General features: G+C 42.3%; 1 protein-coding gene across 3 annotated transcripts; it reads left to right on the forward strand.

Annotated features, from left to right (window-relative positions):
- Window positions 1–137: 137 nt before the first annotated feature.
- On the forward strand, window positions 138–26539 carry DDX43 (DEAD-box helicase 43). Of its 3 annotated transcripts, XM_070795735.1 has the most exons (18): window positions 138–1179; window positions 1303–1497; window positions 12232–12287; window positions 12562–12688; window positions 13543–13668; window positions 15021–15102; window positions 16069–16225; window positions 16455–16573; window positions 17036–17137; window positions 17522–17663; window positions 18194–18294; window positions 21297–21384; window positions 22039–22166; window positions 22376–22485; window positions 23081–23219; window positions 24044–24131; window positions 24705–24859; window positions 26182–26539. In XM_070795735.1, exons 1-17 carry the CDS (start codon window positions 1044–1046, stop codon window positions 24819–24821), a joined length of 2013 nt encoding a protein of 670 aa, XP_070651836.1. In that variant the 5' UTR covers window positions 138–1043; the 3' UTR covers window positions 24822–24859; window positions 26182–26539. The 3 variants fall into 3 exon arrangements, with proteins under 3 accessions (XP_070651836.1, XP_070651838.1, XP_070651837.1); XM_070795737.1 differs by lacking the exon at window positions 1303–1497 and having other exon boundaries at window positions 140–1179; XM_070795736.1 differs by lacking the exons at window positions 138–1179; window positions 1303–1497 and adding an exon at window positions 8890–9185.
- The last annotated feature ends 386 nt before the right edge of the window (window positions 26540–26925 follow it).

Raw genomic sequence — 26925 nt, forward strand, 5'->3', positions numbered from 1 at the left:
GCCCCTGAAGCTGACTTCTGCGCCTCTGAGAACCGAGACTCTCCGGGAGAACCATTTAGCGTCCATCCGTACATCCCGTACATCCCGCGTGTGGACAGAGTTCCGCCTGCGGGAGGAACTGGGGCCTCCTGGCCTTTTTTTAGGGCTGTGGGATGTGGAGGTCGCATGCCTGTTTTAAACTTCATATCACGTGCTTCAGATTCTAATTTGGCTGCTTTTCTATCCTGTGCGGGCAGCTCAGACCGGAGGAGGCTAGGAAAGCCCTCGAGACTGGGAGGAAACGGAACCCTGTTGCCGAGGCACCCTCCAAGCCTCCGGCCCTTTGCGGGGCGAGCCTGGCTGCGGGCTACAAGTCCAAATCCGGCCGTACGGGCCCACAGTAAGTCGGAAACAAGTGCTCGCAGGTCCCCGCTTTGCTTTGGGTTTCATTGTTTCTTAGTGCAAATCGATTCACTTAGGACTCCCCGCTGATCTGAGAGTTTAAAAAGGGCGCTTCTGTGCTGACGGGCTGGAGGGAAAGTGGTTTCCCTAGAGGTTGGGGTCAAGGGTAGGAGAGAAGAGGTAGACTTGGCCTGGAGTCATCATGCCGTCTGTGGAGTCGCACAGAGTCGGACACGACTGAGGTGACTTAGCAGCAGCAGCATCATGACCCGGCTTTAAAAACGGGTTCCTTATTTTACACACCGGTCACAAGATCAAAGAGCGGCGGAGCGGAGTGCCACTCCTAGCCTTGGAATGAGGCTATGTTTAACCTCCGCCCTCAACAGTGGCCAGTGGGCAACCCGGGGCCTTGAGGCCTCCCTGGGGCACGCGACCATTGCAGGGAACGTCCAAGTTGAGACCCGTTGGAGGCTCGTGACTGCTTCCGCTGAACCTGGGCCGCTCCCACATCACGATCGGGAATTTCTCCAGCTTAACTGTAGACGGAAACGCCATTTGGGAACTACGACTTGGCGGGCCCTGGCGACCCGCCTCGGCTCCCAGGAGCCCAGGCTTGCCCGAAGTAGTCCAGGACTCTCTTTAAACCGAGCCGCCTCACAGGCATGGGATTCTATCAGCATAGCCCGAGGGCCGGAAAACTGGACGTGAACCAAAAGAGCCTGGAGAACCACACAGACCACAGAGGATCTGGGAGGATCAGACGCGGCCAACGGGCCTTCTCCGCCTCCTTCCCACCAGGTGAACGGTTTAACCCTCCACTGCTCTTCTAGAGGAGGGAGGGTGGGAGCAACTGGGACACCAGGCTCAGGTGAAAACAAGGCAGACAAATCGTTCCCTTAAATGTCTGCAATCTCTTGGAAGGGGCTGCCCAGGTAGCAGCAGTGGTGAAGAATCCGCCTGCCGATGATGCAGGAGACGTAAGAGATGCGGGCTCAATCCCTGGAAGATCCCGTAGAGGAGGAAATGGCATAACCCACTCCCGTGTTCTTGCCTGGACAGAAAAGACTGGCGGGCTACATACAGTCCATGGGGTCGCAAGGAAGCAGACGCGTCTGGGTGAGCACACACAGGAGGGTGGGAGCGGGGCAAAGGGACACACCGACTTCCCCTCTTCCATCTTAGATCGCGCGAGGTCTTCAGGGGCTTTGTAGAAGTGTTTCCCCCTGGCAGAGCGCGCAGGGTGGAGTGAGGGAACCCTGGAAAGCTCCCAACACCTCGCGGAAAGGCGAATAGGGCTGCCATCCCAGGCCACAGCCCCAGTTTGTCTCCACCCTACCTGTCCTCGTCCTCGAACTTGCCCAGAGGCCTGAAGCACGCAGCCCTTTCCCACGTTCCGGCGAGGAGCAGTTGCCTCCTTCTGCCAAGAACAGTGGACTGAACTTGTCGCTAGGGCGGCAGGAAAATCGAGATCCCGGCCAGGCCCATGGGGTCCAGAGTCTGCATTTGCAGCGGGATCTCGGTCAGTTGCTTGAAGTGCAGGATTTGGCGCCTGGGTTGTGAGCCCAGCGGGGAGGGAGCAGGCCGGACTGCTCTGGGCGCGGGTAAACGACTGTACCCGCGGCCGGGAGCGTGGGAGGTGGAGAAGCTTGCCGGAGAGGGCCGGGTGGAGCGTGCCCCGCCTAGAACTCACCTAGGATCTCTTCCATCTGCTCCATGGGCAGATCGAAGACCACTTGGTTTACAAGTGTTCTCCTTGGAACCAGAAGGAGGCCCAGGTCGATGTGTGCCTGACACATGAATACAGATAAATACTCCTCCTCTTGGGACGAGGCCCCCGCAGTGTCCTGGTGGACGGTGGATACCACAGCCCGTCGGAATCCGCGAAGCCCCCGGGTGGGGCGGGGGAGGGGGGGGCTGGGGTTTTTGGCGCAGGGCTTGGGCCACCCCAGTAACCTAGTATCAGGCCAGACCTGGTGCCAGGGGGCCGGGATTCTCAAGGGTGTGCCTGTTGCGAGCGGACGAGCCCCAGTACGTGGTACCCAAATGTTCCGGGAGGACTGCTCCGCCTTGGCCCCGCCCGCCCCTGTCCGTGCTGCCCCGGGCTTTCCAACTCAGTCCTCAGGAGCCTCTGGGGACTAAGGGATCAAAAGGACAATTGGATCTGCTTTTGTTTGCTCAGATAGGCTGTAGGTCATTGAGAACTGAGACCAAGTCTTCTACCTCTAAGTATGCCTACTACATTCCTGGCATGAAATGTTTATGGAAGGAATAGAAAAGTGTGCATTTCAGCGCTACCCTTGTCGCTTATTGAATTTGTGAATTGGAGATGTGTTTGTAACTTCTCTGTTCCTCGACTTCCTCCTCTGTAAGATGTGGACAGTAAAAATAGTGATACTTGTAGGAGTGTTTAGGAGATTAAATTAACATTGTATGCGGAGAACTCAGCACAATTTCCAGCTCACAGTATTTTCCTAGTTCAACAGATACTTTCCACTATGCACGACGATGTACTTGCACACTTAGACTACCTGTGACATTCTGCAGACAACAATGACTAGTTGCTCTGAATCCTGGAGCCTACTCCACTTCCATTCACCCTTCGTGGTACAATCCCTGACTCCAGCTAGCTGGGTGCAACCTTGGGCAAGATGTCTAACCTCTCCGTTTTTCAGTTGTCATCAGTAAATGGGGGTGGTGGTGATAAAAGTCCTTCCATCTTAGAGTTGTGATGATTAAATGAATTCATGCATTTAAAGCCCTTAATTGTGCCAAGCAAATAACAAATGATCAATAAATTCCAGCTATTACCATTATCTACACACATAAAACTTCTTTGCATGTTATGAATATGGTTTCCAGTTTCCAGAATTTCCGTAAGTTTGCCTGGTAAAAAATTTGGAAGGAATAAATTTATCTCTTGGTTATATTTTTTATTTTTTGAAATCATATGTAATGAACACACTAATTCTATAATGACCTTAAAACTACATTTAAATGTCCTGAGGGGGACGATAGTTTTTTTCTTTGTATAGCAATTGCAGTTTGAAGCTGGAATCATGCTCCCACAGGTCCTGAGAGGCAAAATAGAAGTGTAAGTTGCTCAGTCAAGTCCGACTCTTTGTGACCCCATGGACCGTAGCCTGCCAGGATCCTCTGTCCATGGAAGTCTCCAGGCAAGAATACTGGAATGGGTTGCCATTTCCTTCTCCAGGGGATCTTCCTGACCCAGGGATTGAATCCAGGTCTCCAGCATTGCAGGCAGACTCTACCAACTGAGCCAGGAAAATGGCACTGCAGAAAAGCCTGGTTTGGGCCTCACCTCCCCCTGGGCCTCAAGTACAATGCCCCCCAGTTTCAGTTTCTTTATCTGTGAAATGGAGACATGCACACCCGCCTCACAGGAGCCTTCTAAGAACTAAATGAGAAGAACCCAGCTGGTGGTAGGGACTCTCTATGAGACAGTGTGATTCTCCCTGGTCCAGGTGACAAATTAAGCCCTGCAGGGTCTGTTTTCCAAAATCACAGTTCCCACTGAGTTCTTACCTTGATGTGTGCCGAAATTCGAGTACAATTGTTCATCCCTGTGTTGAAGAGACTAGGAAGTATTTGAGTTCCCTTGTAGGAGAGAGGCTCCTCAACCTGCTGGGTCCTGGGACTGATACAGAGGTGACCTCCAGCCCCACCCTGGCAGCTGGGCCACCATGCAGCTTCTCAGCCTTGGACTTGGGAAGCTTGAGCATTTGGCAGTGGAGAAGGGCCCAGGTATGACTTTGGCAGACCTGTGCTAGTTCAGCACCTGCCTTTGGAGCAGGACAAGTCCCTGCCCCACTCCAGAGCTGGAAGTCAATGTCACCTATCATACCCCAGGTCAATATGTGAGCCAGTGGACACATTTCTGTCTGCAGAAAGTGCAGCCTCCAGGGCCTTTCAGGTCAAAGTCATGCTTGAACTCATGCTTTTGTTCCTTTTCCATCCATGCTAGAGGGGGCAAGTATGTGATAGACCTCACCTTAAATCCCCATAATCATACCGATTTTTTACTTGCTTAAGTGATCAGATCAGTCGCTCAGTCGTGTCCAACTCTTTGCGACCCCATGAATCGCAGCATGCCAGGCCTCCCTGTCCATCACCAACTCCCGGAGTTCACTCAGACTCACGTCCATTGAGTCAGTGATACCATCCAGCCATCTCTGTCGTCCCCTTCTCCTCCTGCCCCCAATCCCTCCCAGCATCAGAGTCTTTTCCAATGAGTCAACTCTTCACATGAGATGGCCAGAGTACTGGAGTTTCAGCTTTAGCATCATTCCTTCCAAAGAAATCCCAGGGCTGATCTCCTTTAGAATGGACTGGTTGGCCCTTCTAATTCCTGGTTGGTTATTACAAAAGGCTTAGTGTCACAGATAGGGTGGGGATGCATTTTGCTGTATTTTATGAATAATTTAAAATGCAAATATAAGAAAAGTACAAGGATTTATATTATCTGGAATTAGTATCTTAGATGTCCCTTTCTTCACCATCTCTCACCAAGTGAAAAAAAAGTATCAGAATGTTAATTTTCCTAATCAAACACCCAAGGGGAAGGAACTAGATAGTTCAAAACAAAACAAAAAAAGGGAAGCTGGACAGACACAAAGCTCCACTTAAAATAGACCTAAAAGAGTAATTTTAAGTGCACAGCAAAATGGAGCAGAAAGTTTAGAGGCTTCCCATACACATCTCATTAACTCTCCACCCCTTTGGAGAAGGCAATGGCAACCCACTCCAGTACTCTTGCCTGGCAAATCCCATGGACGGAGGAGCCTGGTAGGCTGCAGTCCGTGGGGTCGCTAGGAGTTGGACAAGACTGAAGCCACTTAGCAGCAACCCTCCACCCCTCCCTCAGAACCTCCCTCCCCATTAGCATCCTTCACCATATGGGTGCATTTGTTACTATGATGAACCCACATCTGCACATCATTACCACTCAAAACCCATATTCGACTTTAGTGTTCATATTGGTGTAAGGGTAATTTTCATCTCAATTAGGAACTATCCTCCCTGCTTCTGTTTTCTGCAGAGATTTTAGATCACTAGTACAATTTCTTCTTTAAATGTTTGTAGATGTCACCTTTATATGGCAGAACAAAGTGAAGAAAATTCTTCAGAAAGTCAAATAATAAAAATTAATAAAAATTTCTGGGAATTTCCTCACAGCTCAGTGGTTAGGACTTAGCACTTTCACTGCCAGACCCAGGTTCGATCCCTGGTCAGGAACTAAGAACACACAAGCCTCACAGTGCAGGAAAAAAAACAAAAACACTAAAAAAACAAAAACACAACTTAATTGTGAAAGACACTGTTTAAAGAAAAAAAAAAAAAAACAAGCCACAGACTTGGATAAACTATTTGCAACACACATTTCTAATAATGGATTTGTATACAAACTAGACAATGAATGGTTAAAACTCAATAAACTTGTTTTTGTTCAGTCAGTCGCCAACTTGTGTGCGACTCTTTGCAACCCCATGGACTGCAATAATAAAACAACTCAATTAAAAATAAGCTAAATAATTGTTCAACTAAGATAGGAGAGAAAATAAAATTAATTTGCACAACTCAAACCACAAAATGTTGAATGAAAGTTCAAAAACAAGAATAAAGGACAACAGCAATGTTAGGTAGGTAGAATAGAGAAAGGAGTCCAAAATGAAGAAAGGAGAAAAGCCTGCAAAAAGGAAGTGAAGGAAAACTCCCCAGACAGGAGTGGGAAACTTGGGTGAAACAAACACACCCACTTCTACTCTATCATCCTGATTGATGATGATGCCCTAATTTGCATATGGCAGGCTTGCAGGGCAGGAGGCAAAAAGTATAAAAAGAGGGAGCCTAGACAGGTTAAGGCTGCTCCTTCAGGGTTGGCCCACTTCATGCTTTGGGGGTGTACTATCCTTTGTTTACCAAATAAAACTCCTGAGCTGTAACCAAGCTCAGCAATAAATAGAAAATAGTAACAAATATGGCAGATATTAACCAACGATTTCAGTAATCACTTTAATGTTAAAGTGGTCAGTTTAGTCAGAGATTGTCAGAATGGATCAAGAAACAAGACCCAACAGTATGTTGTCTATAAGAAGACTATTTGAATACAAAGACATACCTAGGTTGCTCAACCTAAGTTTGTGTGCCCTAGCACACTGTGGCCAAACAACCAAAATATCTCTTTGGAACAAAGAAAAATTATTGCAAGGGCCAAGCATGGAGAATGGGTAGCTTGGGCTCAAATTACCCAAACTTCCCCTACGGTTTGGGGGAAAGATTTTAAAAACAAAATTTGGAGTGAGGACTGCAGGGTGTATGACTTTCTTCTGATTGGTTGGTGGTTGTACTCTATCAGTGTTGTACTCTAGGAATCTTCTGTTCATCTGTAATTTACCATTCTCCACCCGAGTGGGGCTTGAGTCTCTCCGTAAGAACTCAAAGGCGTATTGTTTTGTTCCTTGAGGAGGAACCAGGACTTTGGTTAAGACCAGAACCAGCAGGTAAGCAAGATAGCCTGAATAGTTTGTCAGCCATAAAATAGTTCCAGTTCCTCTTCAAGAGATATAGGTAAAAAAAAAAAAGAGAGAGAGAGATAGGTAACAGTCTGAAACATATCGTTGAGGGTTATGCAGAAACCAAGATACCCAGGTGGAGGATGGTGACAATATGCTGAATATGTGTAGATCCCAGACTGGCTGGAACCAAAAGTTTATGACTAAGATTCCCAAAACACCCTGTTACATCACCACCAACCAGTGAGAAATTCCACAAGCCTCAGCTTTCACTCCAAATACTGCCTTTAAAAACTCTGCCCTGAAAGTCATCAGGGAGTTCAGGCCTTTTAAGCATGAGCTGCCTATTCTCCTTACTTCTTGTTGTTCAATCACCAAGTCATGTCCAACTCTTCATAACCGCATAGACTGCAGCATGCAGGCTTCCCTGTCCTTCATCATATCTTGGAGTTTGCCCAAACTCATGTCCATCCTATCAGTTATGCCATCCAACCATTTCATCCTCTGTCACCCTCTTCTTCTGCCCTCCATCTTTCCTGGCATTGTGGTCTTTTCCAATGAGACAGCTGTTTACATCAGGTGGCCAAAGTATTGAAGCTTCAGCTTCAGCATCAGTCCTTCCAAAGTGTATTCAGGGTTCATTTCCTCTCTATTACTTGGAGCCCCACAAATAAACACTAATTTTCTTCACCATAACCTAGGGTCAGTAGGTTGGCTTTGGTGTGTGGCAGGTGAGTGGACTCAAGTTTGGTTTCAGAACAATAGTTCTTGGCTTTTATTGTTTGTTTTTCCTGTATCCAGAGGCATTGAGGAACTTCCCCAACCAAGGACAGAACCTGGGCCCCTGCACTAAAGTGCAGTCTTAATCACTTGACCACCAAGGAAGTCCTGATGGTAACAACAGCTTGAACTAAACAAAAATGAAAACACAACTCAACATTTGTCGGATACAGTGAAAACTGCTTAGATAGAAATATATAACCTTAAGTTCATATATTAGAAAAGAAAGGTCTAGAATCAGTCATCTAAGTCTGCACGTTACGAAGTTAGAAAAAGAGGAGCAAATTAAATCCAAAGTAAGCAAAATAAAAGAAATAATAAAAGAGTAAAAATCAAATTGAAAGCAGGAAATCAAGAGAAAACCAATGGTTCTTTGGGGAATAAAAAATCGTAAACCTCTTGCCAGGTTAAACTAAGAAAAAGAGAAGATACAAATTACCAATATCATAAATGGGTTGAAGATGAGACATCGCTACAGATTCCATTGACTTTAAAAAGATAATAAAGAAGAAAAAAAGATAATAAAGGAATAATATGAATAAGTCAGACTATCTTCATTAAGTCTGTATGACTTTAACCCATGAGACTGGGCACATCTCTGGACTGCAGCACTGCCAGTGTCTCGCATGCCTGATGCAAGGCTTCAACCACTTTGAAGAAGCTGGCGGCCCCCTGGACCTTTGCCCCATCAGTTTAGGCAAGTTGCAGTGTGCTATGGCTTCCACCTTAAATACGCCTTAAAGCGCTGGTGAGGTAGGTTGATTCTGAGTCCACGGACACACCTAGAACTACTCTGAAGGATCAAGTGGGAGGATCACGTGTGTTTGCCAAAACCTGTGGAAGTCTTTAAAGAATTCAAAAATAAAACCATTCAAATAGGGATAATTAAAATAAACACTTGCGCATTATGCTTTCAAAAACAACAAACACTGTGAACATGACTGTTGCGTCTGCATCACTGAGACGCGGGTCCTCGCGGCGGCCAGGCCTCATGCGAGCGCGGAAGGCCCAAGGCACCCGAGGCGGGCGCATGGACTCATGTCGGCGCTCGCGGATTGGCGGGGGCGCAGAACGGTGGGAGGCCATTGGTCCGGCCCCGCTCAGGACGTGGCATCCGCCAATGGGAGGCGGCCGGGGCGGGGCTCCGGCGCGCGAGGGTCCGAGCCGCGGCTGCGTGGCGGCCCCTTAGGACCAGCCTTCGACGGCACTCCGAGGGTGCAGGGCCGGATCTTGTTCGCGGAGCCATGTCTCGGCTGGAAACCGGCGCCAACGCCTCCTCCTGGGTTGCTGCTTCCCGGCGGGATGAGGCGCTGCCTCGGGCTCCGGATACGAGCCCGGCGGAGGAGCAGAGCCAAGGCAGTGGAAGAGGCCAGAGGACCTGCGCGGGTGGAGGCCAGAGGGGCTCCTTCGGCCTCCAGCAGTCTGAGGGCGCGGGTATTCGAGAACCGCCGCTCTCCTTCAAGCTGAAGAACGACTGCGTGGGCGCCGTGATCGGTGAGAGCGCTGCGGGGCGCTGGAAGGTGCGGGGCGGGGCCTACATCACTCCCGCCCCGCCCACCTCGCCTCCAGTCAGCTGCCCGCGAGGAGGCTTGTCCCCTCCCCCGCCCCACCCCGAGGTTTCTGACGTACTTTGCTACTAAAATGATGGCGTTGAATGCAACTGATAAGTTGATCAGTTCAGTCAGTCAGTTCAGTCTCTCAATCGTGTCCGACTCTTTGCGACCCTATGGACTGCAGCACGCCAGGCCTCCCTGTCCATCACCAACACCCAGAGTTTACCCAACTCATGTCCATGGAGTCAGCGATGCCATCCAACCATCACGTCCTCTGTCATCCCCTTCTCCTCCTGCCTTTAGTCTTTCCCAGCATCAGGATCTTTTCAAATGAGTCACTTATTCGCATCAGGTAGCCAAAGTATTGGAGTTTCAACTTCAGAACACTCAGGACTGATCTCCTTTAGAATGGACTGGTTGGATCTCCTTGCTGTCCAAGGGACTCTCAAGAGTCTCCTCCAATACCACAGTTCAAAAGCATCAATTCTTGGGTGCTAAGCTTTGTTTATAGTCCAACCCTCACATCCGTACATGACTACTGGAAAAACCATAGCCTTGACAAGATGTACTTTTGTTGGCAAAGTAATGTCTCTGCTTTGTAATATGCTATCTGCTGCTGCTGCCAAGTCACCTCAGTCGTGTCTGACTCAGCGCGACCCCAGAGGCGGCAGCCCACCAGGCTCCCCCGTCCCTGGGATTCTCCAGGCAAGAACACTGGAGTGGGTTGCCATTTCCTTCTCCAATGCATGAAAGTGAAAAGTGAAAGTGAAGTCGTTCAGTCCTGTCCGACTTTTAGCGACCCCATGGACTACACCCGAACAGGCTCCTCCGTCCATGGGATTTTCCAGGCAAGAGTACTGGAGTGGGGTGCCATTGGTCATAACTTTTCTTCCAAGGAGCAGGCGTCTTTTAATTTCATTGCTGCAGTCACCATCTGCAATGATTTTGGAGCCTCCTAAAATAAAGTCTGTCACTGTTTCCACTGTTTCCCCATCTATTTGCCATGAAGTGATGGGACCAGATGCCATGATCTTCATTTTCTGAATGCTGAGCTTTAAGCCAACTTTTTCACTCTCCTCTTTGACTTTCGTCAAGAAGCTCTTTAGTTCTTCTTTGCTTTCTGCCATAAGGGTGGTGTCATATGCATATCTAAGGTTATTGATATTTCTCCTGGCCGTCTTGATGCCAGCTTGTGTTTCGTCTAGCCCAGCGTTTCTCATGATGTACTCTGCATATAAGTTAAATAAGCAGGGTGACAATATATAGCCTTGACATACTCTTTTCCCTATTTGGAAAAGGAGTCTGTTTTTCCATGTCCAGTTCTAACTGTTGCTTCCTGATCTGCATACAGATTTCTCAAGAGGCAGGTTAGGTGATAGTTTATAGAGACTGTAATTTGGGAGAGCCAACTCTTAGGCTTATGAAATCTTTGGGGAAAAAGGTCAGATCTTTGGCAGCTTACCCCGCAGTGAACAACAAATGAGACAGCCAATTTAGATAAGAAGGTGTTAGGGTATTAACTTGAATATGATTTATCTGCTGAAAAACAGGGTTATTTTTCTTCATATATATTGAGTCTTACAAATCCATTTTTGAAAAGCATTTAGAAATGATTGGAATTAAGGTTTTCCCCCCTTTTTAAGAATTGTGGTAAACAACATACAGTATTGTTGACTGTGAGAACAATTTTTGTAGTAGGTCTATAGAAGGTTTTCATTTTGCATGACTGAATCTCCCTATCAAAAATTCATTTCCCCATTCACCTGTTTCCCCATCATCCCCCCCTACCCCCACCCCTCCAGCAATTGCCATTCTACTTTGTTACTGTAAGTTTGATTACATAAGACACCTCGTAGAAGTGGAATATGCAGGGTCTTTTGTTGTTGTTGTTATTGACTCATTTAACTCTCAAGGTTTATCTGTTGTCACAAATGGCAGGATTTCCTTTTAAGGCTGAAAACTTGCATTGTATGCATACACCACATTTTCTTCATCCAGCCATCTGTTCACAGATCCTTAGGCTATTTCCACCTCTGAGCTATTGTGAATAATGCTGAAATGAATATGGGAATGCAGCTATCATCCTGAGATCCTAGTTTTGATTCTTTTTTAAAAAGGATTTTAAAAATGTATTTATTTAATTAATTTAGTTTTGATTGCGCGTGGACTTCCTCTAGTTGTGGAGAGTGAGGGCTCCTCTTGGCTTGTTGCAGGCTTCTCTAGAGTATCGGGCTTCAGTAGTTGTGGTGTATTGGCTTATTACTTGCTCTGAGGCTTAAGGGATTTTCCCTGACGAGGGATGGAACCCGTGTTCCCTGCATTGGCAGGTGGATTCTTAGCCACTGGACCACCAGGGAAGTCCCTCAATGCTTGTGTATTAAATTCCCAGAAGTGGGATTGCTGGATCACAGGTAGTTCTATTTTTAGTTTTTAAAGGAATCTGCATGCTGTTTCCATAGTGGCTGCATCAATTTCCATTCCTAGCCACAGTGCACAAGGGTTCCCATTCTCCACGTCCTCACCAACTTGTTAACCCTCGTCTTTTTGATGAGCCGTTCTAACAGGTGATACGTCATTGTGGTTTTGATTTGCATATCCAATGATTTCATCATTTTTTATATACATGCATTGGTCATAAATCTTCAAAGAAGGGTCTATTCAAGACCTTTGAACATTTTTAATTGGAATTTTTTGGTTGAGAGTTTTGTGTAAGGGTTCCAATTTATCCACATTCTTTTATCCAGTTAGTCTTTGCTTGGACTGATGATGAATTCTTTGTGTCTAGGGAAAGGGGCCTCCTGTCACCCACACAATTTGGAATAAAAAGCTTCTGCTTCCCTTTTAACAAACTGAACGTGATTACTGAAACTTGGGAGCCTTTGTTTGGACGATTTGGGAAGAACTGGAGAAGGTTCTTTAGGCAGAGTAGGTAGTAGGTTCCCTGTAATTCATTTCATTTTTTAAAAATTCTTTTATTTTAAAAACAGGTCGTGGTGGGTCAAATATAAAAGAGATACAGAGCTCAACATACACAAAAATACAGGTAAAATTTCTATGTTCTTAAATCATTGAAGATGGTGACTTACGGTCATTCCTAACTCTAATTTCTGTCCTGTTATTAACATATGGTGGGATAAGTTGACAAAGTTTTTCATACTTCTTTTTAAGAACTCATCTAAGCTGTAGTCCATTCATTATGTCTTAGATGGTGATTGAAGGCAATCCTGTATTTCCTTTACATTTTTATACTACATGAGGCTGAGTGCTGGAGGAATGGTAAGGGAACTCGTCTCACCTGCCTTCCCTCTTGAATCTAGATAATAAGAGGGTATCCTGAAGCAGAAGTAAGAATCTTTGGCACCAAGGCAATGCAGAGCAAAGCAAAAACAGTGATAGATGATCTTGTTAAAAAACAAGAAGAATACAAAACAGAATCCAAACTTGGTAAGTCTGTTTTGCCCCCTAGAGCCCTATAAAATTTTAAATGTTTTATTCAGTGTCATAAGCCATATTATAGCTGTTTTTCCTGATAACAAAGCTTTGGCTTGCCATCGTTAAATCTAGTGTGTTATAGAAGGAATTTTTTTCTATGAAATCCAGAATACTTTTCCTCAAACTGAAACACTTAATATCTGTGGTTAAGTCTAGCAGTTTTACTTTGGAGTAAAACAGAATAACCTTTTAATATACTTCACTGTTGATAGTAGAGCAAGGGTTAGTCCTAGCCTTCTGTCTATGGTTATTTCCCTGGAATGTGACTAACTTTGAAAACTGCTTAAGTATTTGATATTTTTAAAAATCTCAAATATACTTGGACTAGAGAGAAAGCCATTATTAAGCCATTTTCAGGAGAGCCTTGTGTTCAGCTAGCAACCTTGCATCTTGGTGTTTCTTGGGAAAGTACCTCCAAAAAGCCTCTAGGATACTATTTCCTCTGTTTACCAGGGGTAGCATCTGCCACACAGGATTATTATAAAGATTTAGTGATGTGTGATTTATTAGCAAACACTAGGCTCTCATGCTTTTTAACTTCTCCAGTATTTATTTTATTTTTATTTTATTTTTTTGCCTTTCAGAAATCTGAAGTAACTAACTGACAAACCATGACCAGAATTGTCATGGCACTGTTGTACCAAATTCCTAAATTTTATGTTTCAGGCATTATTATTGTTGGGTTATTAAAACAGAAAATTGAAAAAAAAATAAAAAAAAATAAAATGAAACAGAAAATTGTAAAATGGCTTGGGATTTTATATTGGGAAGGTTTGTTTGGAAACTGATGTGGAATTTTTTAACAGGTGTTGCTGCTGTCCAACTTTCAGATGGAAAAGATGCAATGAAGGATGTTTCAGGAGAGCAGAAATTGATTGATTGGGATAAATTCCGAGAAAACATTTTGAAATGGAATGAGAAAAAGTGGGAAGGTTAGTGCTGGATCCCAGCATTTTTCTATAGTATATTGTTGTTCCTCTTAATTGAGGTTTTTAGCCTCTGTAAATGGCGAAGGCAATGGCAACCCATTCCAGTACTCTTGCCTGGAAAATCCCATGGATGGAGGAGCCTCGTGGGCTGCAGTCCATGGGGTCACGAAGAGTCGGACATGACTGAGCGACTTGACTTTCACTTTTCACTTTCATGCATTGGAGAAGGAAATGGCAACCCACTACAATGTTCTTGCCTGGAGAATCCCAGGAACAGAGGAGCCTGGTGGGCTGCCATCTGTGGGGTCACGCAGAATCGGACATGACTGAAGTGACTTAGCAGCAGCAGCCTCTGTAAAAAAGTGTTGCTCTTAGTAATGAAATCTATATGCAAAATGACAGTATAATTTGAAATGCTATAAGTAGTGCCTAGGGCATGATAGTTTCTATGTCTGTGTTGTGGTTTATGTTATAAATGGGAGGTTAAAATTTGATATCTCATCTTCTTTGAGACAATTCACTGCACAAGTTTAATAAAATTAGAAAATTGGGACAAAAGGGAAATGAAGTGAGTAAACCTGCCAACTGTAAGTTAACATTTTGCTGTGACTGAGCAAAAGTTGATCTTGGAGTTTCTTAACCAAGAAGGGCAAAATAAAAGGGAGGAAACATTTAATAAGTATATACAGTTCTTGAGGAAACAGATTTTTTAAATTCTCACTTGGAATTAAATATAATGTTCCATATTATTCATTGAATTTCAGAGTAAATTCAAGCTTCATTTGATCAGAATGAGACAGAAAAACAACACCATTTATTTAAAGTTAAGCAGTGACCATTACTATGTGACTACGGTGGTCAGCCTGTCCAATGCCATCACAACGCAAGTGTTAGAAGATTTGGGGCAGAGATAGGGGACAGAGAAAGGATTTAAGTTGGTGGAGTCCTGATGAGCATTTAAAAAAGAAAACAAAGTAGCTTCAGAGAATAGAATAAGGGTAAATATTTTATTCCTTAACACTAATGGGATGGATCTTCAAAGCAAAGAAAGTTAGTCTGCTATGAGAAAAGATTCGTCAGTTGTGATGACTGAGTGTCTTATGAAGCATGGTTTATTTTATTTTGTATTTAATTATTCAAGATCTTGTTCTTGGGTGAAAAATGTAATTGAAAGACAAACCAAAAATGGAGATCTCCTAGAGGTTGGCAAAGTATAGAACAACTGTCTAAAATCCCCATGTCTGCAAGGCGACCTTGATATATATTTTAGTTTGATTTCTATTGCTTTGAATAAATGACAGTAAAATGTGAATTCTCATTATTCATTGAAGTTTAAATTTTGTTTTTTTCCCCAGGTTTGCCTCCGGTTAAGAAAAACTTTTACATAGAGTCAGAAAAAACAAGTTCAATGTCACAAGAACAAGTAGACAATTGGAGGTGGGTTAGTTTTAATACTTTCTAGTGAGTATTTGCAGAATTAGGCTAGTAAATTAGCTCACTCAGGAAAGACTTTATATGATTGCATTTGAAACTTTAGCTTCCATATTCAAAAGAAAACTTGGTTGCATCTGAAATCATATATTAGGGATTGCTGATCAGTACAACTTTTGGCAAAGAGGGAAAATGGGCTGTATTTGTGTCTAGAGTAGTTACTATCCATATATGGTTATTAAACACTTAAAATATAGCCCATATAATTGAGGAACTGAATTTTAATGTTTAAATTTAAAGAGAGACATGGTTAGTTTCTGTCGTATTTGGCAGTAATTTTATAGAATTCTTCCTACAACTGTTGAGAATCATAAGAAATTGATCTGATATCTGAATAGTAGAATAATTTCTTACTTTTAAATCCTTATTATATGGAACTAAAACTCCTAATGGTAACATTTTTCCTATTAATATATTTTATAAAACTAAGATAGTATGGTATAGCAGACAGAGCAGTTATTCTAGGATTGAGGTAGGGCTCTGACCATGGACAGACCATAACTAAAGACCATCTGTCCGATGAGAGTAATTCCCACTTCAAAGGATTGCTGAGGATTAATTAAGGAAATGTGTGTGAAATGTTATAAGCCCTCAGGTGTTTGCCAAATCTGACTTTGATTCATGAAGCATATAATTTTCAGGTTCTATTCTCAACCTTTTCATGAAATTTTCATTGGCTTTCATGCATACAGTGTAATTATTTTTCTTCTCTGGAACTGTTCTGGTAAAAAAAAAAAGATGAACTAGCTTCTATTTCGTATTACTTTTTGACTATAATTTAACCAACAGTCTGATTTCAATCAGTTGCTGTTGAATTCCTAGATATGCCCTTAATGTTGGAAAAATTTTCTTGCTTGGGGAGTAAAGTGATCAAAGCCACTAATCCTTAATCCTTGTTCTATTTTCTTAAAGGAAGGAAAATTATAATATAATTTGCGATGACCTGAAAGATGGTGAGAAACGTCCTCTTCCTAACCCTACTTGTAATTTTGAGGATGCATTTCACTGTTACCCTGAAGTTATGAGAAATATTCAAAAGGCAGGTTTTCAAAAGCCAACACCAATTCAGGTATGCTTTCTTTAATTCTAACATTTCACTGGCTCCCCCCTCCTCCCCCTGCCAATTTCTGGTCATTTGAACTTATAACACCAGGAACAGCTGTCTCTTATAAGCATCCTCCCAGCACACCCACCACTGCCTAGCACTCAAAATGTTGAGAAGTTTGGGGCTGGGAGAGGAGGAATACTTGACAGAAAGAAATGCACTTTTTATTTTAATATATATCATTCTGTTCTAGTCACAGGCGTGGCCAATCATCCTACAAGGAATAGATCTGATAGGAGTAGCCCAGACTGGAACAGGGAAGACATTGTCCTACTTAATGCCTGGATTTATTCATATTGACTCCCAACCTGTGTAAGAATTTCTACATCTGGGTATTCTTTAGGGGTTTAGTAGATAAGAATTCCAAAAAATGCAATGTTTGATTGCACCGGTCTAAGGGGAGTGCCTCATCTCAGGGAAAAATCACTTTTTGTTGTGTTGGTGGATATAAATGGATGAAACATTTTCAGGAAGCAGCAGGTAATATCTGCCACAAGTCTTCACAGTGAGATGTTGGAAACAGGTTATTCAAATGACCGAGTTCAGTACAGTCCTCTGAGAATGTCTGACACAGAAAAGCACTGGCTGTGTTCCATGAGAAGGCTCGTGTCTGGGCTCTAGGATTCTTTGGTCAGGCTGTTTTTCTTTTTATTTCTCCGCTTTTTATGAGAGGTGCATGTTGATGACTTAGATGTTCATTGCTGCCGATTTTGAAGGCACTGGATGAAGGTCCTGTGTGCCTGAGATGGATACTGATGTGCTTTTTCTCCAAAGAGCCAGGAACGGGCCTGGTATGTTAGTCCTCACCCCAACTCGCGAGTTGGCTCTGCAAGTGGATGCCGAGTGCTCTGAATACTCATACAGAGGTCTTAAAAGGTGAGTTGCTTTCTTTGGCCATCCCTGCACCAGCATTTTAATCCTCTGTAGCTTTAGACATCCTCCTCATTGTTTTCACACATAATGAGACGCCGATTGGCTCAGTATGTGGCCAGGCATTGATTACCTTTCATTCAAATTGACTGTAGCTGGGGTGGTGGGGTCAGGTAATGAGGATTCGAACATGGACCTTGTAGGACACATCAGTGTGGGTTGATAGCTATGGATGGTTCTCAGAAAGGGGCCAGGACTATACTTAGCCTGATACTTTTGATTTATATACTTTTTTAAATTTTATACCTCAAATGGGCTTAGGTTCGTTGGGATTTTGAATTGTGAAGGCGTATTCCCCACCTGAACATGAACCTCTGTATTTTTTTTAAGTGTTTGTATATATGGTGGTGGCAATAGAGATGGACAAATAAAAGACTTATCAAAAGGTGCAGACATTATCATCGCCACTCCCGGAAGACTCCATGATCTACAGATGAATAACTTTGTGTACCTGAAAAGCATAACCTACCTGGTAATCTTGGAGCAGGGGTTTGGGGCCCTGGGAGGAAGAACTTAGCTCTCATCAAACCTTTTAGAATGGCTGTCCATTTCATAATAGTTTTAAATCCTAGGAATGCTTCTCATTCCCTCTAGTTTGTTAAAATATACATTTTAAAGATAATTCCATTTTAATATTTTATAAATGTTAGAAAATGCAGATAAGTACAAAAGAATTCCACATGACTACTTTAGACATTTAAATTATATTTTCATTGAATATATTTAGAAACTTATTGGTTGTCAAACAAATCAATGGTGTTCAAGTACATATAGTTTAGGTAGTGGAGGAAATGAGAAAGTTATCTTAATATTCATAGGGAAAGAACATATATGTTAGCTACCGTCCACATCTAATCTAGCCCTTTTTTGGCTTTGCTGTGTGGCTTGCAGGATCTTAGTTCCACTACCAGGTATTGAACCCACATCCTCGGCAGTGAAAGTGCGGAGTCTTAACCACTGGTCCACCAGGAAATTCCCCTAATCTGGCCCTTTCTAATGCAGGTATTAGATGAAGCTGACAAAATGCTGGATATGGGATTTGAACCCCAGATAATGAAGATTTTATTAGATGTACGTCCAGACAGGCAGACAGTTATGACAAGGTAGGTATATGTTTAATTTGCCAGTCTGCAAAGTAGAACCAGTGGAACAGAATTCATTTGATTTTAGAGCCTTCAGATCAGTTCAGTCGCTCAGTCGTGTCCGACTCTTTGCAACCCCATGAATCGCAGCACGCCAGGCCTCCTGTCCATCACCAACTCCCGGAGTTCACTCAGACTCTCGTCCATTGAGTCAGTGATGCCATCCAGCCATCTCATCCTCTGTCGTCCCCTTCTCCTCCTGCCCCCAATCTCTCCCAGCATCAGAGTCTTTGCCAATGAGTCAACTCTTCGCATGAGGTGGCCAAAGTACTGGAGTTTCAGCTTTAGCATCATTCCTTCCAAAGAAATCCCAGGGCTGATCTCCTTCAGAATGGACTGGTTGGATCTCCTTGCAGTCCAAGGGACTCTCAAGAGTCTTCTCCAACACCATAGTTCAAAAGCATCAATTCTTCGGCACTCAGCCTTCTTCACAGTCCAACTCTCACATCCATACATGACCACAGGAAAAACCATAGCCTTGACTAGACGAACCTTTGTTGGCAAAGTAATGTCTCTGCTTTTGAAAATGCTATCTAGGTTGGTCATAACTTTCCTTCCAAGGAGTAAGCGTCTTTTAATTTCATGGCTGCAGTCACCATCTGCAGTGATTTTGGAGCCCAGAAAAATAAAGTCTGACACTGTTTCTCCATCTATTTCCCATGAAGTGGTGGGACTGGATGCCATGATCTTCATTTTCTGAATGTTGAGCTTTAAGCCAACTTTTTCACTCTCCACTTTCACTTTCATCAAGAGGCTTTTGAGTTCCTCTTCACTTTCTGCCATAAGGGTGGTGTCATCTGCATATCTGAGGTTATTGATATTTCTCCCGGCAATCTTGATTCCAGCTTGTGTTTCTTCCAGTCCAGCGTGTCTCATGATGTACTCTGCATAGAAGTTAAATAAGCAGGGTGACAATATACAGCCTTGACGAACTCCTATTTGGAACCAGTCTGTTGTTCCATGTCCAGTTCTAACTGTTACTTCCTGACCTGCATACAAATTTCTCAAGAGGCAGATCAGGTGGTCTGGTATTCCCATCTCTCAGAATTTTCCACAGTTTATTGTGATCCACACAGTCAAAGGCTTTGGCATAGTCAATAAAGCAGAAATAGATGTTTTTCTGGAACTCTCTTGCTTTTTCTATGATCCAGCGGATGTTGGCAATTTGATCTCTGGTGCCTCTGCCTTTTCTAAAACCAGCTTGCACATCAGGAAGTTCACGGTTCACATATTGCTGAAGCCTGGCTTGGAGAATTTTGAGCATGACTTTACTAGCGTGTGAGATGAGTGCAATTGTGCGGTAGTTTGAGCATTTTTTGGCATTGCCTTTCTTTGGGATTGGAATGAAAACTGACCTTTTCCAGTCCTGTGGCCACTGCTGAGTTTTCCAAATTTGCTGGCATATTGAGTGCAGCACTTTCACAGCATCATCCTTCAGGATTTGGAATAGCTCAACTGGAATTCCATCACCTCCACTAGCTTTGTTCATAGTGATACTTTCTAAGGCCCACTTGACTTCACATTCCAGGATGTCTGGCTCTAGGTCAGTGATAACACCATCGTGATTATCTGGGTCATGAAGCTCTTTTTTGTACAGTTCTTCTGTGTATTCTTGCCATCTCTTCTTAACATCTTCTGCTTCTGTTAGGTCCATACCATTTCTGTCCTTTATCAAGCTCATCTTTGCATGAAATGTTCCTTTGGTATCTCTGATTTTCTTGAAGAGATCCCTAGTCTTTCTCCTTCTGTTGTTTTCCTCTATTTCTTTGCATTGATAGCTGAGGAAGGCTTTCTTATCTCTCCTTGCTATTCTTTGGAACTCTGCATTCAGATGCTTATATCTTTCCTTTTCTCCTTTGCTTTTCGCTTCTCTTCTTTTCACAGCTATTTGTAAGGCCTCCCCAGACAGCCATTTTGCTTTTTTTGCATTTCTTTTCTATGGGAATGGTCTTACTTAAAAGTATTTTGAGATCTGTTGGTGAAAGATATGTTATCACTTAGTATAGCAACTCAGTGCAACAGTTTAACAATGACTATTGGGTTTCCTGAATTAAAAATAAGATTTTTATGAAAACATCCTGGAGAAACTGTTCTATAGGGGGTCTAAGATTGGAAAAAGTAACCATCTGTCCTTAGAGGTGAATATTTGATCACAGAACACTTTTTAGCCAAGATAAAACTGAAGCAAGGAAGAGTATATAACTGGGGAAATACAGTAAATTTATTCATTTTGTTTCCTAAGTAAACCTTGTTAATTAGTATGGAAGTACAGAAGGTGGTTGTTTTCATAACATATGACTGAAGAAACATCTGAATTTACATATCCAATCATCATTACAGTTAAAATGTTTTTATTTGGCTCAAGCTCTTGGTTTTGTCTGCCGACAATGTATGAAAGGGCTCCCAGGTGGTGCAGCGGTGAAGAATCTGCCTGCCAATGTAGAAGATGCAAGAGACTCAAGTTTGATTCCTAGGTTGGAAAGATACCCTGGAGTAGGTAATGGCAACCCACTCCAGCATTTTTGCCTGGAAAATCCCATGGACAGAAGAGGCTGGCGGGCTACAATCCACTGAGTTGCAAAGAGTCAGACACAACTGAGCGTGCGCACACACACACACAGTGTATGAAAAACGCTGGGCTTTTACTTTTATTTTTTACCATTTTTAAAGGCCAAGAAAAAACTAATCTAACACCTGAATTCATTTTAGCTCCCTATAGATGGGAAAGGTATACCTCTCCTTCACCTTTTGTTTATAAACCTATTAAACTTATTTGAAGATTTATTTTAGTAGCTTCTTTGAGCAGTTCATTATGAAGCATATATTTTCTGTGAAGTCAGCCTCATTAAAAAGTACTGTTTGTCTTTCCTGGGTAATTTGGTTCATAGCATTCTTAGGGAAACTTAGTAATGTTTGATTCCTAATAAACATTTTAACATTTTTGTATTACATTTTATCTCTAGTGCAACATGGCCATATGCTGTTCGTAGACTCGCACAATCTTATTTGAAAGAGCCCATGATTGTGTATGTTGGTACTTTGGATCTAGTCGTAAGCTTATTTTTAATTACTATTTATATCTTATTAATTTTGTAACTGTTTTGCCATTATAAAGTTCATTGGCCTTTCACTTCATAATTGAAATTGGCCTTTTAACTAATTATTAATGAAAATTGACCTTTTACTTAAATCAGTGGTAATTAATAACAAGTTGTTGCCTAGGCTCATTTTATGAGATTTCACAAAAAACAGGATAAAGACTTTAGAATCTATTTCATCTTGGGGGTAGAAAAATGGTAACTGATATTTGGAAATTTTGTATTAAGTTGTCACAATACTTAATTAAAGCTCTTAGTGTCATAAGCTGAACATTGTAAAGGCTATAGCCATAATTTATGGCAATGGTTAATGTAAGCTTGGCCTCAACCATGGTTATTCCTTTTCATATGATAGCAACCAGTTGCTTTCAGCTCATTGACAAGTATTCGAAATTCCGAGCTTATCTTGGGTAACTAAGTGGTAAAAATCAAAGACCAAGCTCTAAATCCTTGAGTAGGAACGGGAGATTTTTGGAAGAACTTGCCATTTTTTCTGCTGGCAGTTTATTATTAAAACATTTAACCAATGACAGAAGTAAGATGGATTTCGAGCCATTAAGGAGTTTACCTATTAATGTTGATGTACTATGATCTGTGAATCCTTTAGGCTGTAAGTACTGTGACACAAAATATAATTGTCACCACAGAAGATGAGAAAAGATCACATATCCAAGCTTTCATCGACAGCATGTCTCCCAAGGACAAAGTCATAATATTTGTCAGCCGGAAAGCTGTGTGAGTATATTTTTTACATTGAAATCATCAGTCATGTGTTTGTTTTAGCATTGTTTCTATTTGTATAATCATTTCAAACGAGGGAAGGGTATATGTCTTAGAATATGTACATTATTACTTCAGACTCTTGCCAGGGGAGATAGCAGTAATGAATTGATTGTGGTATTCAAATAAGCAATTAGACCCCTGACTTTTATTTTTTGTTTTAGGGCTGATCATTTATCAAGTGACCTGGGTATCCGGCGTATATCAGTAGAGTCTCTGCATGGCAATAGAGAACAGAGTGATAGAGAGAGAGCATTAAAAAGCTTTAAAACAGGTACATTTATACAGTTAGTATTGCAGTTTAAAACGGCCCAATGCTTGGTCTTCCTGAGTGATAGCACCTTTCATGGAACCCATGTCTAATATTTGCCTTCAGCTAACAGATCCCAGAACTAGCTCTAAATGTTAATCAGATTCTCTTTCTTCAGCCCATGTTTAAAACCTAGATATCAAGGTAAGAATTTGCAGTGGGGGATGGTTGTCTTAATTTACCTGAAAGGCATATATCTTTGACATGATTCATGAACCATTTGGATGGTGGTATCTATTCTGTTGTAAATTGCCAGCAGTTAAAAAAGACTAAGTAGAGACTTCCCTGGTGGCCTAGTTAAGACTCTAACTTCCAATACAGGGGGTGTAGGTTCCATCCCTGGTTGGGGAACTAAGGTCCCACGTGCCTTGTGGCCAAAAAAAAGAAAGACTAAGTAACCTCTCCCCATGCACTCTCTTTAAGTTTTTTTAAATATTCAAAGCAGTAATATTTCACCCGATTAGCTAATAGGGGACAGATATGTCTTGGGTTGGTTTGTACCAGAATGTGTCTGTATTCTTTCAGAATGTGTCTGTATTCTTTGGGTTTCACTCTCCAGGTAAAGTGCGAATACTGATTGCTACTGATTTAGCATCTCGTGGTCTTGATGTCCATGATGTAACGCATGTCTATAATTATGATTTTCCCCGAAACATCGAAGAATATGTCCACAGAGTGGGACGTACCGGGAGAGCAGGGTAAGTCTGTGGAGCCTGCCCACCAACCCCGGGGAGACCCCTCATTCTTCTCACAGACTGTCCTTACCTTGAAAAAGAAGACTTTTGCTTTCTCTCTTTGAGCAGAGTCATAAAACCCCTGTGATGTGCTGTTTGATCAGCTGCAGATTAGATCCCAAATTGCTATTTCAGTGCCTAAATGTTTTTTTTTTAAACTGAAGTATGGTTGATTTACAATGTTATGTTAATTACTGGTGTACAGCAAAGTGATTCAGTGATACATATATATACATTTTTTAATATTCTTTTCCACTATGGTTTATCACAGGATTTTGAATATATTAATAGTTCTTTGTGCTGTATACAGTAGGAACTAGCTGTTAGCCATCCTATGTATGAAAGCTTCCACTGCTATCCCCAACCTCCCACTCCATTTCTCCCCTAAATCCATCCCTCTTGGCAACCATGAGTCTGTTCTGTATGTTTGTGATTCTATTTCTGTTTCAGAGATAGGTTCATTTGTATCATATTTTCGACTCCACGTATAAATAATACCATATGATATTTGTGTTTCTCTGTCTGATTTACTTCACTTATTGTGATAATTTCTAGGTCCATCCATGTTGCTGCAAGTGGTATTATTTCATTCTTTTTTATGGCTAATAGTATTCCATTGTATATATGTACTACATCTTCTTTGTCTGAATGGCTAAATCTTACTGCATCCTACATAGTTGGGCTTGTGAAAGAACTGATGTTTTGCTATACTTTTATTCAGTTTTGCTAGCTGAATCATTAATATAAATTATAAATCAAATTACATTAACTTCTTCCCCCGCTTGAAGGAGGACCGGGGTATCTATTACCCTTATCACTAGAAATGATTGGAAGATTGCTGGTGAATTAATTAATATTCTGGAAAGAGCAAATCAGGTGAGAATATGCAACTCTATTTTCTTAAGTTTATTTTCAAGGTTTATTCTAAGTACTGGGCCTTACAGCCTGTCAGGGAATACAGATATTAAGCAAATAATTATGTGTGTTTTGAGGGTTGTAACATGGCAAAGATGAGGTGCTATAATATAATATGATGATATAATATAATGTATAACTGGGGAACCTGTTCTAATGTGGAGGAGTGTCACTGAACGCTGCTGAAGAAAAGCCCCGTGGGTGGAGGTTGGAGAGTGTAGAGGAAGCAGGGCACGTCCTCAGGCCTCAAGAGGAGAAAATGGCACCAGATAAAGGCACTGGGAAGCAGCTGAAGGGCCATGTGAGCAGGAAGGCTGTGTACTGACTGACAGGGGGTTTTACCACCAGACTGGTTGTTATACCTTGAAAATTCAGTGCTGACTATGCAGAGGAACACATTCCATTCTGTTTGGAAGGTATCTGCAATCAATTGTGGAAATTCTTTGACTATTTGGAGGCATTTTAGCATGTTATAGAAAAGCTGATATGTTAAAGGAATCATCTCAATCCTAATAAGACATTTATTGGCTTCAGAGTGTCCCAGAGGATCTTGTCTCAATGGCTGAGAGATACAAAGCAAATAAACTGAAAAAAGAAACAGAAAACAAATGGGGAAGACCCCAAGGAAAACCCAGGAAGTTTTATCATTAATGTCTGTGTAGAAAAGTGGTACCAGCCTACTACAAAAGGTAAAATTTGAAAAACTCATGGACTTTCAAATGCCTGTTTTCCTTAGCTAGGTTTTGTTAGTGTGTTTATTACAGTCAGCATTATCTCTAAGAGCCATTAACATAATAAGTCAGGTCTTATTCTTTATTTGGGGCCTATGATAAAGAATCTCCCTGCAGTGCAGGAGACCCAGGTTCAATTCCTAGATCAAGAAGATCCCCTGGAAAAGGGAACAGATACACACTCTAATATTCTTGCCTGGAGAATTCCATGAAACTTTTGAGCTTCCCTGCGGCTCAGATGGTAAAGAATCTACCTGCATTATGGGAGATCCAGGTTTGATTCCTGGGTTGGGAAGATACCTGGAGAAGGGCCTGGCTACCCGCTCCATTATTCTTGCCTGGAGAATTCCATGGACAGAGGAGCCTGGCAGGGTACACAGTCCATGAGGTTACAAAGAGTTGGACAGAACCACATATGCCCCATGCCTCTATTCTTTATCTGTTCCCTAAATTCTAGTTAATATATCTTAGAATTATTAATTCAAAAGTGGGAAAAATCTTTTAAATTGTCTGGAGAGATCATTAAGCATATAATGGAATATAATGGAATTGGTGGAGGTGTAAATTAGTGTAACCTCTTACACCTGAGCAATTAGGTGGCAGTGTATTAATTGTAAGTGTATATACCTTTTTATGGACTTCCCTGGTGGCTCAGACGGTAAAGTGTCTGTATACAACGCAGGAGACCTGGGTTCCATCCCTGGGTCGGGAAGATCTGCTGGAGAAGGAAATGGCAATCCACTCCAGTACTATTGCCTGGAAAATCCCATGGACAGAGGAGCCTGGTAGGCTACACAGTCCATGGGGTCACAAAGAGTCGGACACGACTGAGCGACTTCACATACCTTTTTGTTTTATTTTGGTTTTTGGCTATGCTTTGCAGGTTGTGGGATCTTAGTTCCCTGAGAGGATTGAACCCGGTCCCCAGCAGTGATAGCACTGAGTCCTAACCATTGAACAAACAGGGAATTCCCCATACACTCCTTGATCCAGTAATTCCCCTGGACGCAAATATGCAGTACGGAGCCATATGAATAAACAATGGAGAAAACCACATAAGGGAATAATATCTATAACATAAAGAACTCCTAAAACTGAACGTAAACAACCTGATTAGAACATGCACAAAGGACTTGAATGGACATTTCTCCAAAGACACACAAATGTCCAACAAGTTAAAGATGCTCAGCCTCACTAATCACGAGGGGAGTCAAGGATCACCTTGCCCTGTTAGGGTGGCACACTACATTAATATGTGTTTTTTTGTGTTTATTTTTCAGAGTTCAAGATTTTTCAGAGTTACAGTTATTTAAGGTACTGTGCAAGTATTGGAAACATGCTGGCTGTATGAAGAGATATCTGAATCTTAAAATAATAGTGTTTAAAATGTAGAATTGAATATTTTATACTTTCCTTAATAAAGCAAAAAGTATTTAAACTTGAGTTGAAATTTTTATGGATATTAAAGAATGTAGCATTAAAGTCTCACTTTTTAGTATCTTTCTTAAAAAAAGTAAATTTTGTCTCCTGTAATGTTGCTATGTGAAGGTCAGTCTAAGGGGTTTATTTAAATCTTATTCAGATGTTGTCATAGCAGTGAAAATGTTAACATAGTAAATGTTTTTCTATAATAAAAAGGCAATCTGGTCTGTCTTTCTCAATAGCCTTTAATTCTGTGTTTACCACATCATGTTTCTTTTTTTTTTATTGGAGAACAATTACTTTACAATCTTGTGTTGGTTTCTGCCATACATCAGCATGACTCAGCCACAGGTACACCTATATCCCCTTCCTGCTGAAACTCCCTCCCTTCTCCCTGCCCATCCACCCCTCCAGGTTGTCACAGAGCACTAGGTTGAGCTCCCTGTGTCACAGAGCAAATTCCCACTTGCTCTGATTTTACATACGCTCATTTATATGTCTCCATGCTATTCTCAGTTGGCCCCACCCTCTCTTCCCCCACTGTGTCCACAAGTCTGTAGCCTGTTCTCTATGTCTGCATCTCCATCTCTGCCTTACAAATA

This window comes from Bos indicus, chromosome 9 (assembly GCF_029378745.1).
Source record: "Bos indicus isolate NIAB-ARS_2022 breed Sahiwal x Tharparkar chromosome 9, NIAB-ARS_B.indTharparkar_mat_pri_1.0, whole genome shotgun sequence".
Taxonomy (NCBI): domain Eukaryota; kingdom Metazoa; phylum Chordata; class Mammalia; order Artiodactyla; family Bovidae; genus Bos; species Bos indicus.

What these genes read in the sequence shown, in the direction of transcription:
- DDX43 (XM_070795735.1), top strand. Translation starts at nt 1,044, where the DNA reads ATGGGATTCTATCAGCATAGCCCGAGGGCCGGAAAACTGGACGTGAAC. An exon ending in CATATTGACTCCCAACCTGT is followed by an intron (nt 16,574 to 17,035) that starts GTAAGAATTTCT and finishes TTTTCTCCAAAG; the next exon opens with AGCCAGGAACGGGCCTGGTA. An exon ending in TGAAAAGCATAACCTACCTG is followed by an intron (nt 17,664 to 18,193) that starts GTAATCTTGGAG and finishes TTTCTAATGCAG; the next exon opens with GTATTAGATGAAGCTGACAA.